The 13,142-nt window shown below is 43.0% G+C and overlaps 1 protein-coding gene across 2 annotated transcripts in view; it reads right to left on the reverse strand.

Annotated features, from left to right (window-relative positions):
* Positions 1–296: 296 nt before the first annotated feature.
* LOC148011825 (uncharacterized) overlaps positions 297–13,142 on the reverse strand; it is a 33,730-nt gene continuing 20,884 nt past the window's right edge. Inside the window, exons 2-7 of one of the 2 annotated variants that reach the window (XR_015689356.1) lie at positions 8,820–9,012; positions 8,591–8,677; positions 3,207–3,509; positions 2,688–2,871; positions 1,207–2,540; positions 298–1,081 (exon numbers count right to left, since the gene is read on the reverse strand). Coding sequence is in view for 1 of the 2 variants with exons in the window: in XM_087670604.1 (XP_087526730.1) it covers positions 1,273–2,540; positions 2,688–2,871; positions 3,207–3,509; positions 8,591–8,677; positions 8,820–9,012 (2,035 nt within the window). In the remaining variant the exon portion in view is untranslated. Of the gene's footprint in view, positions 2,541–2,687; positions 2,872–3,206; positions 3,510–8,590; positions 8,678–8,819; positions 9,013–13,142 lie in introns of both variants that reach the window. The other variant, XM_087670604.1, reaches the window with a different exon arrangement.

Here is a 13,142-nt window from a genome sequence, read left to right on the forward strand (position 1 = left end):
TTAGAATGTCTCTAAAGTGGTACCTTAAATGGTGAAGGCTTGATAGTACAACCTAAAAGTGATGGTTACAAACCTCTCTTGGAAGGTTCCACCCCATGTTGCTCATGGCATTTGTGTTAGTCCATTCAAGTTGCTAAAAACCATACATACTAATCTCAATCTGGTGAAGCCCTTGCACAAGAAAGGAGAGCATGGTGTACATACACAATTGAATAGGTTCGATGAACAAGTGCCCCTTTCACATGTGAATGAGCATTGTGGAACTATCTTGGACCACAAGATTGCAAATAGGTTCAATGTACAAGTGCCCCTTTGACATGTGAATGAGCATTCTAGAACTATCTTGGACCATGACATGAAACATGATGTCCAATACATGACCACATCATGTGCTTGAGCAAAGACTCCTTAGTTTTTTGCTTTTTTTCCGGAGAGGAGAAAAACTTCTAAAACTCCTCGGAACAAATATCCCAAGGAAAAATGCAGAATACAGAGCAGCCTTATCTGGGACTTCCATATCAAAAAAATATGTAACAAGGGGAACTCATTGGTTAGGATGCAACACGTTGAAACCAAGGGGAGCGCCAGCCCATATCTCTTTGAGATTGCCTTCTCTAAAACTATGAAACAATTGGCAAAAGTTTGGAAGTCTCAACAATAACAAACGCTGAAATCCTCACACCACACACACACATACACAGAGGACATGGATGCACGTATGCGCATCTGCAGGCAATGAACATTAAACAATGACAGCTTGAATAGCTTTCCGAATCTTCAATTCTCATGAGCATATTGAGCATATGGACATTTTTTATGGACAGGGTTGCCCACTAATAGATCATCCAAGCAACCCATCACTCTGACTGACATGTGAAGCCTTAATGCTTCAACTGTCAACACTTCTTAGAAATGTACAGGCATAGCTTTAGCATGCCAAGAAGTTGATTCAACTGCATGGCTAGACTATGGTGGAAGCAATGGATCAAATTGTGCACTAATGTTCAGTGAATCGATTGGATGTCCAGAGAGCCTCCCCATCATCTGAAATCACCCAACCCAAGATGGCATAACACTCCCCCTGCACCCACAATGCCATGAAACTTGATTGCTTTAACAAGAACACAACATGAGAACTACCATGGAATTGAGTAGTGTAGATTTAAGCTCTCAGTATTGAAAATCAAAAGTTGCAGAGCAGATCACCTGACAATATCCATCAAGAAGTTTGCCACAGGAAAAGGGTCCTCTGGAAAAGCAACTGCAAAAAGATCATGAGTTTTCAGATTTTGCTGCAGAAAGATTATGTAAATCCTTTGAGGTTGAGCTCAAGTTTTCCTTTTCTAACAAGCACCCATGAGAGCTTGCTCCAACAGGCTTCAACTCCTCTGATAACCTTCGTTTTGTTATTTCTGAAATGCTTTTTCCTTCCTCCGACTGCATAGGGCAACTCATAGCCACTGGAGAAGCTGTCGCCTTTTCAACAGCTGATAAAGGAATCACAGTTTCAACCACTGCAGCTGGTTTACTGTTTTCCAAGCTGGATACTGGCAATTGACGCTGGCTTGAAGGGCCCACAATGTGCCTATGGGATTCAGCTGTATGATTGTTAACAATAGACCCTTCCCCAGAATCTGTGGGCTTGACTGGGGAATTCAAGACTGCATTGGCACTGCTGTCCCCAGGTATGTGACTTCCTTTCACCTTCGGTCTCGTAGCAAGCAGCATTGTGGGAGATGAAGGAAGAGGTTTCTGTACTGGTAAAGAGGGCCCAGGAGGTCCACAAGCTGCTGATCCAGAAAGTCCAACAACAGCAGCTGGCTGCGTGGTAATAGCTTCTGGTGGTGCAGAGCCTGTCCTGGTTGGCTGGCTTTTCATTTGACTTGCCCTTTGACCATTCAGAACAACCGATTGAGGTGAACCAGTTCCTGTTCGGATGTAGTGCACTAAAGTGCCACTTGGATTGCGTGTCCCAGCACCTGCAGCAACTTTCAGCCCACTACTTCCTGTGCTACTGCCCATCTGGTTCTGCATTCCAGGCTTGGCCATCGATACTCCACTCGGTCCAATGTGGACAATATTTCCAGATTGTGCAGCTTTCAGTAGTGAGGCTGCTGCTGAGGCAGGAGCTATACGAGCACCTGCTGCTACAGCAGCCGCCTGTACCATGGGATCTGGCCCTGTAGACACCTTTGGGTTTCCACGTGCACTGAAACTGATTGGGCTGTTCCTCAGGCCTGATGAGACATTATACCGTCCAGGTACCTGATTAACAACTGGCCCTACAGGAACAGTAGATCCTGGGTTTGCTTTGGGTTGTCCTCCAATAGTAGAAGCTGCTTGTGCGGCCACAGAACTTGTCAAAATACCAGCAGGTCGTACTTGTAATGCCGCGTTCCCAACTTTTTTTGCCGGTGGCCGAGCCTTTCCAGCCAATGGTGGAAGAGCAGATGTGTTAGAAATATTTCGGGCAGGACTGCTGTTCTGCTCAAATGGTGCAGTACTTGACCCCGTCGCTGGTATCAATGAGATATTCATGGCTGCAACCAAAGGCAGAACCAATTAAATTTGAGGACAAATATGAGAATCTGTGTAGACTTAAGAACCAAAAACTGAAGTTTATGACTAAATATTTTGCATTCTTTTGGCATGAATACAGCTCACTCCAAGAATTCAGTGTGTCGTACCTGCTGCTGAAGCTGTTGTTCCAAGTGCAGGTATAGATGTCTTTTGTCCCTCTGCTGGAGTAAGCAAAGGAACTGTTGCAGTTCCCCCAGTGGCATTTCCAGTAGCCTGAGTCTGACCCTCTGCCACCATGTTGTGACTGCTCCCTGCTTGATTTTCCCTACGTTTTCTTATTAAAGCCCATCTCTACACCAACAATGACAAATTCATAAACACACCATTAGCATAATATCAAATGTCTATGTCTCAAAAAGTTCCTAGATGTAAACCAACATGCGAGCACAGTTGCACTGAACAGAGAATACAAAACGGAAAGGGAATGAATGGGCTGGAGAACAGGAATGCAATAAGATAGGAAACAAAAAACAGAACAGAAGGGAACAGTATAAATGTAAAATTTTATGCACAGAACACCAATGCTAAAATCTACGCACAAGGGCGAAGCTGGGCAGGAAACTAAACAAAAACAGCATAGAAATTCTGAGTTTCAAAATACTGATATTAAATGCAGTGCATCGCACCTGTGATAGTTGCGCAGCTGTACGATCATGCTTGAATGCCCCTTTAAGAATGACTGCCCAGTTTCCCTCCCCACACTTCTCAACTGCAGCAACAAGTTCTTGATCTTCCTCAAGGGTCCAACGCTTTCTCTTTTTCCGGGCTGGCTGTGCCTCAGATGACGGGGCCCCTGGAACAACAACATTTGAAATCTGTCCATTTCCTTTGACCTCCCATCCACTGGAAGAATTTGGTATATCAATCGTAAAACAAGTTTCAGAATTTTGCATGGGAGTATTTCCAGGAGCTCCTGTTGCAGCCAAAACCTGCAAAAAGGAGCACATATCCAAGGCTGAACGCCAAAGTACCTTTCTATCATGGCAATGTGTCCAAATTTTCTGCTCAGCATACATAAAACCCTAGTAAACATTATTAACATTCCTTTATGGCTGATCTGAGTAGCAGTTTTACATTCTACATTCTACATTCAAAATAACCTTATTCACAGACATGTGAGTAGCCTTCTATTCCTTTCAAGACATGAGAGCACACATTTACAATTGCCTCAGGTGGATTTCTTCAAGGTATTACCAACAGAATTTTCTTTTCTTTTGAAAAAAAAAACTAACTAACTAACTAACATTAGCCAAGAGCACAATTTCTTCGTGGAGAATTTAGGTCATACATACACATATAGCTTCAGTTACAACTTACCAAACACATTACAAGCAGATGTTGCAAAAGGTTATTGTATCCCAACCTCAACCAATGCTTCATTAAGATGAAAGAGGTCTAACATGATAGGTTAAGTTGTGTGCACTTGGTTTTCACTTTTTTAGATTTGGTGGGAAGCAATTTGTAGTGGGAGAATTGGAAGGAAATGCTGTTTGGGTCTAGAAAAACTCTAGAAAGGCACCCAGGCCTAAATAGAGGACACTGAACAAAAAGAACAAAACAAGACTAAACTGACCAATGTGATAAAGCTGGACAAAGCTCTTAATGTCCAAAATTTGTAGTGGGAAAATTGGAAGGAGATGCTGTTTGGGTCTAGAAAAACTCTAGAAAGGCACGTGTTAAGAAACCCTTCACCCGCAGTTTGTGTTTCTGCGTTTTGTGTTTAGGGTTTGCAGCCCCCAAAAAAAGGGGCATCACCCTAGACTGGCTGTGCCTATTTATAGGCCACTCTCTCATTCATTCCTTACGGCTAATCCTTCAGTCCGTCACTCCTACTCTCTCTTCGTCAGTCTTTTGACTCTCTCTCCTCTCCTACCACCATCTCCACACTCTCCCAGCGCCAGCCTTCATCTCCAATTGGCTGTGTTTATGGTGGCAGTGTACTCTTCAACTAGCGTCTATCCTCCATTGTTGGCAACACCATCTTCTGTGCTCCTACACCTTGCATTTGGAGTCCACGCACTCTTGGCATCAGCATCCACCCTATCTAGCATCATCCTCCACCCTTCTGGCGGCTCTACCTTCTTACGTTTGGCTGCCAAGGAGGTTCCTCACCATTTGGCGTCTCTCCCCAACAAGCATCACCTTCATCAAAGGCAGTTGCACCTTGCATTTGGTTCCTGGCTGCTTCCCACCCTTCTGACGTCACTCCACAATTGGCGTTTCACTCAGAGATTGTCTTCATCTACGCTTTAAGCATCTGGCTCATCCTCACCAACTGGCGTCACCTCATCAAGCTTTCGTTTGCAGATGAAGGCTTCATCGGTTGTCTCCCCACTCGTAGGTACCACTCTTCATCCTTGCGTTTGCAAATCCCGAGGCTCCTCACCCTTCGACAATAGTCTCCTTGCTCCAAGCGACACCTCCTCATCCTGCGTTTGCATACTCAGGGACTTCTTCGTCAGTCTTCCTACACTCCAGGGCTTCCTTTGTGCTAGGGCACCCTTGTATCAAATTCACTTCATCAGCATGATTCATCTTTCATCATCTTCTGTGTTACTTTTCTCTCTTAGTGTTTGCCATATACACTGTATTTTCCCTCACAAACCCTACTGTCAAGCCCAAATATAGGACACTGAACAAAAAGAACAAAACAAGACTAAACTGACCAATGTGATAAAGCTGGACAAAGCTCTTAATGTCCCTCACTGAGTTAGCGTAGGGCTTACAACCAAGAGATGACCATGGCCGCTAACATCCCCTCTTGGACCTTGGGTGGCTTGAACTTCAAAGGAGCACAAATGAGGAAGAAGTGAAGGCAATGAAAGAGCTTTCATGAAAATGTCCCATCAAATGGTCCACTTAGTCATTTTGACAGCACTCAGGCCCAAATATAGGACACTGAACAAAAAGAACAAAACAAGACTAAACTGACCAATGTGATAACGCTGGACAAAGCTCTTAATGTCCCTCACTGAGTTAGCATAGAGCTTACAACCAAGAGATGACCATGACCGCTAACATCTCCTCTCGGACCTTGGGTGGCTTAAACTCCGAAGGAGCACAAATGAGGAAGAAGTGAAGGCAATGAAAGAGCTTTCATGAAGATGTCCCATCAAATGGTCCTCTATGGGAGAGTACACCAGCTCCAACTCTCCATCTTAGATCTACTCCAAACATAATGATATTGAATCTAATGTGCTTTAGTCTTTCTGTGAGCATGAAACATAAGATCCTTGGCTATGGCCGTGCAGCTCTAACTATCACCACAAGAAACTGTAGGCTATGGCTATTGAAATCCAATCTCAACCAACATCTAGGTGGCTACACAACTCCAACTCTGCCTCTATAGAAGAAAGAGCAACAATGGATTAAGCCACCAAAATAAGGCATGAATTAATCTTTAATTGACATCTATTAATACCTAATTTAATCTCCTTAAAAACATCCCAAAAAAACATTAAAAAGAATTACCAAAAATACATGCCTAAGAGTCCTCTATAAAAGAGCATGTTCTAGGCATCCCTCTCCATCCTTGATCATTCCACATCTTCCCTCTTCAGCAAGACATCATCCACAAACCTCTAGACCTGTCTACACCCCCTCGAACTTTTGTCGCCTTGCTACATCAGCCATTAACATCATCACAGCTGCTGCATGTGAAATGCGCACAAGACACAACACAAGCCATACCCATGACATAGAAACCATAAGGACATCAAACTCACCTCCCAACCATAAAGCTAGACAAGCTCACCCCCGAGCTTAGGGCTAGCAACATAACAGCATTCCAAGTGTAGGTGTCCCATACTACCAACTCACATTGTTCCAGTGTACAAAGGTGATGACCATTAGACCTAGATTCCAAGCATGGTGATCACACAATGAATATATATTATACACAAATGGGACTTAATTCCTATAAGCAAGACTCAACTGCCCTAACCCTAAAGTTCCCTTAGTCATATGGGATATGTTACATCCTTGAACATCCATGACAAGCACCCACAACTTTTGGTCACAGCCTTGGGTCAGGAGTAACATAGTGCATGTACTAAGGGCACTAGGGTTAGGTCGGCTAAGTTCTATAAATAGGACTTTGAGGCCCATGTGTGCACATTCATTGTGTGATCACTACGCTTTGACTCTAGGCCCAAAAATTGTTGCATCTGTATACTAGGGGAATGTGGATAGGTGGTATGGGGTGCGAGCTCTTGGGATGCAAGTGTGACCCAGTAGATTGTTGGACCTAGGCTTGGTGGTGAGCTTGTTTGACCTATGGATGGAAGGTGTCCCTTATGGTTTCTACATCATGGGTGCGCACGTCTTGTGTCTTGCTCGTCACAGATTGGATCCTAGGGGAATGCTAAATTCGTATCAATGCAAGTTGACACTCCTCTTTGGCACGAGATTTAATGACACGTACAAATCTAATCAAGGGTGTCAAAAGGTGGCATAGTTCCCTCTTGGAAAGGGCAATGACAGCTCTAGCTCCAGCCCCACACTTGGCATCTCTAACAACCTATCCTTTGGTGCCTCTCTGAAGTATCTCCTGTCTCAACTCAAAGCTGGTGTGAGGAGATCTGCATATGGCTCACGGCACATCTCATCCCAAATGCATGTCCATGTATTGCGATCTATAATGAAGCCATCCTCAAAAAAATGGACATGGTTCTTGCCAAAGTCCATGCTTGTGCGAAGCGATAATACTAGTGAAATCTATCCTGTCGATGTCTAAATTGGTGATGTCCACCTTAATAAGTTGATTCAGCTCAGCATGGCTTAGGCGCATTGTTGGTGCCTCTAGGTGTACTCTAAAAGGGATAGTGCATCCATTTGGAAACAATGATCCCTCAACCATGCACTAGTCCATGCAAACTAACATCTTGTGTCTCCTCCTACAACAAAGCTACTTTCAGAAGCGTAGTGCCGACTGAGAATACATATTTGAGTCAACTAATTATTGTTGGTTGTACTTAACCTAGAAGAGAGCCTCAACCATCATAGGGAGACAACTAGCTCCACTCATGATCTTGTGTGGCTTTGAATCCTAACAAAGCATCATAACTAATAGTCTCTCAATCCTCCACCATCCATTTTAAAGGTCACATAGTGACATGGGATGGATTTTGGGAATGGGAACAAGAACAGGGACTAGACTTGCCATCCCCTATCACCATCAGAGAGGGCTCTAACAAGGGGACAGCAGTTTTTGAGGATCACTAGAACTAGGACAGAAGCTTGAAAATGGCCATCCCATGTCACTATGAAAGGTCATGAGCCCCAAAAAGCTGTTCCATATATCAAGACTAGGGTGAGTCATCATGAGTATGTCAAAGAGCTATAGCCCTGTCTTGGCAAGTTCGGATTAGATCTAGTCAAGTTGTCTCTCTAGGGCAGCAAGAGTTGTGAATCTAATGGATTTACCAAGACTTGTTTGGACCAATTCGGGTTTTTCTATTTTCCTAGATTTGCTTAGTGTGTTTTTTCATGGAAGAGAATTATGGAAAGGCTTATGAACAAAAAGGAAGGTCTATAGAAACAATAAATACAAAGAGAAACAAAGCTCCTTATATAGAAAATTCTACACTTTGATTGATATGGATCCTTATCTAGAAATTCTACATGTTGATTGGTATGGATCCGCACAAATTAGAGAAATGAACCTCTAATTAGTGCACCTGCCTCGTTTTCTAGGTGTCTCTTCAAACTACTCAGCAGAACTAAATGTACAGCTCCCAACAATCCCAATGGCCTTCTATACTTGGCACTACTCACAAACTAAATAGTCATTGTCATGGGAAAATGGCACAGATGCAAGACCTCAAGTGCATTATACAGTTAAGCCCTAGCATACTAGAAAAAATTAACTTGAAAGTGCAGCATACAATTAACAAGACCCCCTGGCATACTGCAAAACAGGATAACTTGTGCTCTTTTCAAACACAAGAATGGACATTTGTAATTGGTGAATTACATCCTTAATCTTTCCAAAATGAGTAATAAATCTTACTTTTACACAAGCAGCTACATCAGCCGCCACCTCAGGACTAACACCTGGCAAGGGCTCAACTTCAAATTCAAGGTCACTGTCATCATCCTAACAAAAGACACAAAATCCCAAATGAAAAGGTATGGACATCAAATGACAACAACAGTAAATACACATTGCTGTATTTAACTATGAAAAACTATGCACACCAAATGAGAAAGATCATAAGTACACATCTAAAGTAGCATACCAATGGCTCTGCATCATCTTCAAAGCTCTCTGCTATATTTGTGCGATAAGCAAGATGGCGCCAGAGAGCTTGATATTCCTTTGCATTCTTAATGCCAGTGTTGGTATTCTTCACTAGACAACTCCAGTTCAGTTTAGTCTCTGCAGAATTAGCAACTTCTTGCAACAAGGCCAGTATTGTACTTGCCGAGTACCTGCACAAAAATGTGCAATATCATGTTTCATCATGAGTTTGAAGGAATCTCAAACTTCTACTCTCCCCTAAACTCTCTCTCTCTGCGTACATTATCAAGTCTCATGTCTTCCCTTAAGACCTAGAATGAAAGTAATCAGTCAGGACATCAAAGCAAAATTACCTATTCCCTTCTCCTTAGAAGACAAAAGGCCTACGTTTTGATATCTACAAGTCTCGCAAGAGTAGCATGACAAATATGTATAGGCCAAGGTACACATCCAAACCTTTAACCCTTCTTAAATGCTTGGTGGTACAGAAGGTGTTCATACCTATACCGTATATTAAGGCTGACTGTTGCAACCTTGTATCATTCAATATTTTGTCATGTTCCTTCAGTCTACTGCATTTCTTTCGGTCTCCTTCTCTATTCACTCTTCCATTGCACTCATATGGTATCATTCACATTGGTGGGAGCCAGAGTTGATCAAAGAGAAGCACATGTTCGTGAGCAAGATTGTTGGGCAACATCATCCAAGTGCCAATCAGTTAGCTTTCAAAACAGGGCGGCCCATTTTCCAGCTGTTTTGATCAGATCCAGGCTGTCCACAACCTGTGTTTTCTGTTCCAGCCTTCATCTCCCGCTACATTTTACACTGCTGCATCCTCTTCTTGCTGGATTTTGACCAGGCTGCAAACTTTCCAAGTGCTGAGCAGCCATCCTATACTGCAGGCAACCTCCAAAAAGGCTGCATTTTGTATCAGCAGGGACTCCTCTTGCTGTATTTGCCAAGACCAGCCTTGCAGAAGGCTGTGTTTTCTGTCACAGCACTCGTGTTTGCGTTTTTGCAGCCAGGTGTCTTCAACCAGCAGCTGTTTGATATGATCTGCCTCGGATACTCCCCGTCCTTCCTGCTGATGTCATCAGCATACTGCCGCAGAGCAACCAGGCAGACCCTACGAAGGCTAACATTATCATCCTCCAGGCCATTTTCATCAGGAGCAAGTCATCTTCCACCTCAGCAACCACTTTTCTTATTTCTTGCAGATCTTCTTCAAGGATATAGATGGCAGACCAACAGTACGATAGGTAGGATTGAGTGAATCATGAATGGACCAGAAGTACTGTTGAAATGATGATCGAGACCTAGAAGATTGGTGTTCACACAGCCATGACCGTGAGGATCATCTTGTGAAGATCACTGAGATCAAGACTCAGATCGTGACACAAATGGACAAAAAGACTGACACAATTCCTTCTTGACTAGCTTCATATCACTCTATTCCTGCTCCATCATCCATGGTCATCAATCCACGATTGGCCTTTATGGCACCACTTGCAAAAGTGCCCATCCTACTCTCTTCCTGCTTCTGAAAAGCTGGATAGAACAAACTATTCTCTATAGTCATGCAAAGTCAAGTGCATCCTCGACACCTTTGACCTCTGGGATTCAATTATTGTCCCTCATCACTAGCATAGATCCCCATGTTGGAGTGACCTTGGACTCAACAGCTTTATGGTATTGGCTTGACCCCAAAACCCGCTCTTTTCTTTCCTGAATTGTACATTTCTATGCTTATGCATGTATGACATATCCATATTGTAGCAAAAGTTTAGACCAAAGTGGCATCTCTTTACTAGGTCTGGACATTCCGGCATCAAATAATCCTCTAGTTGAAGGTTCGAAATCTCTCTGCCATAGATTCCCCTACAATGAAGGATCTCATAAGCAAGATGGAGGAGATTCATAATGAGTTTAAATCCCTTGGTAAGATTGTGGCTTTGGAAGACCTTGCTATGACGTACTACACATCTCTTGTCACTTTACAAGGAATACTATCACTTGGGAGAAGCTAGTTCCAATGGTGCTAGAGCAAGATGTGCATCGACAAGGAGACATATTCTCATGGAGCTAGAGCCTAGAGCTGTACTTTTGCAACAGCATCTTCGGGTAAAGGACAAGTCAAACAAAAAAAGAAATTGGAGTCATCTTTTCACTCTGAGACAAATACAAAGGGGTGCTGAGCTAAAACACACTTTACAGCTGATTAGCATCTTTAAACAGTCCCAAAACACACTTAATTTTATGAAAAACAAAAATTTGGTGCCCTGTTCGAGACAGTTTCAGTGGTCTCCCAAAACCCTGATTTTTTTGGGCACCCTTCAACATCTATAAATAGATGGGCAGCCCACCATTCAATCTCATCCATAGTTGCACTCGTACGTAGTACGAACTGGTTCGTACTATACCGTTCATACCGTACCGTACTGTACGAATTCGTACCAAAAAACAAGCACCTTTTTTTTTTTTTTTTTGCATGGTTGTTGTTGGTGGTGGTGGTTTGGGTTGTTGACTATTGTTGTTGTGGTGGTGGTGGTGGTGGTGGTTTTGTAGCCTTGATCGATCAACCAAGAAAGGGGGTGGAAGCTTGATTAGACTCCTCATACATGTTTTGTTATGATTTATCCTAGAGCCAAAGGCCATACATAAGGTATTCAAGCAGTTCCAAACGTTTCTAATTATGTCCCATCATTTTTCACAATATGTTAGTGTCATCAATAAATAAATTCAGCACCATTTGAGAATCATCAAGTAGCTCAATCCTATTGATTTTACCTTTGTTCACAGCTCATTTTGCACCACCCAACCCAAAGCATTAGTACACATTGCTAATAAAACTAGGCCAAAGGATAGCTTGGCCTAATGTACCTTCTGAGAGTACACGAATTAGTGAATGTGCCATCGATAGCTACGTTAGCCTTAGAAATGACAAACAAAACCATAACAAAATTTATAAATCTTTTACCAAAACCTTTGGTGGTTTGTTTAATAACTGTTGGTCTCATAGGTCATTTTGGCCTCTTATAGACGTTAATAAAGCATCTCATGTCATTTCATCTCTCTCTCCCTCTCCCTCTCCCTCTCCCTCTCCCTCTCCCTCTCCCTCTCTCTCTCATACATGCCTCTTATTTGTATGATTATTCATGTATGATGTATCCACTCCTATGTATGTACTTGTAAGTTGTAGCGCATGTTGTACATGCGGCATATGCCATAGAGGTTTTGGTGTGTTACCCTCAAGTATTCATCTTATATACTCCAATTGCATTGCTATTTAGACTTTAAACATCTGTTCTATCATCTATAGTTCAAAATAATGGAGTTATTTTTTTTTTCGTACTAATATTGTACCGTACCTTATAAAATCTTAAGGTACCATTAAGTACCGTATTTTACCATATCGTACCAACATGCGGGTAGTGTGCAAGGTGGATCCATAGGTAGGGATGGGTTGACTAGGCATGGGCATGGTAGCCACATGAGGAACCCAAGGAGGTGGGACGGGAACATGGTGAGCAGAAGATGGGAATCCCTGCATAGGTGTAACCCAAGGAGAGTGTGAAGACGCACCATAAGCTAAGGATGGAAACCCCTGTGTATGAGTGGTCATGGGAGATGTGAAGCTAGGGATAGTGAGAGGGATGCCCATCACAGTTGTCCCAGGAGTTATGGGTGTGCTCATTTGCTAAAAGGTGAGAGGCACTGTGTGAAAGGGTGGCATTCCCCCTAACCCCCCTAACGAAGTACCATGGTGCAAAGAGGTAGAGAATGAGGTGGAGAAGAAAAAGGTGCTAGGAGCGGAGATGGAAGATCCAACCCCTAGGGTATGTGATGCAGATGTGGAGTGTAATCCAAGGTTTTGGAAAGATAATGAGAGGTGTGATATAGAAGAGGGTGGGATGGGAGGAAAGTGAGAAGTGTGTGTGATATGCTCAAATGAAACAGAAGCTGTAGATGTACCTGAATTTCGTCTACTTCGTGATCCCCCTCTATTGAAGTTCACATATGCAAAGCCATCTGGATCTTGTACCTCAAAAGAAGAAACAAGCGAGAGTTTTGATTCATGTAACACAAAAGGATTGTACAAACCTGACACTGGACCTGGCTGAGATGATGAAGATGGATCACCAGACGTTCTGAATGCCATATGTCCTCCATGATCGGAGAGGTGACCAGCCTTACCAACCGGTCCGGATGTGATAGCAAAACTGGTAGGAGGGGTGTAAACATCACCATACTTGTTGCGATAGTACTCCTCAAAGTCCTCCTGTGTCATGTTAGTGAAATTTGGTGAAGGTGGAGTGTCGTC

Source organism: Lygodium microphyllum, chromosome 28, assembly GCF_053477565.2.
Source record: "Lygodium microphyllum isolate KBCC chromosome 28, Lygodium_microphyllum_v1.1.10, whole genome shotgun sequence".
Lineage (NCBI taxonomy): Eukaryota > Viridiplantae > Streptophyta > Polypodiopsida > Schizaeales > Lygodiaceae > Lygodium > Lygodium microphyllum.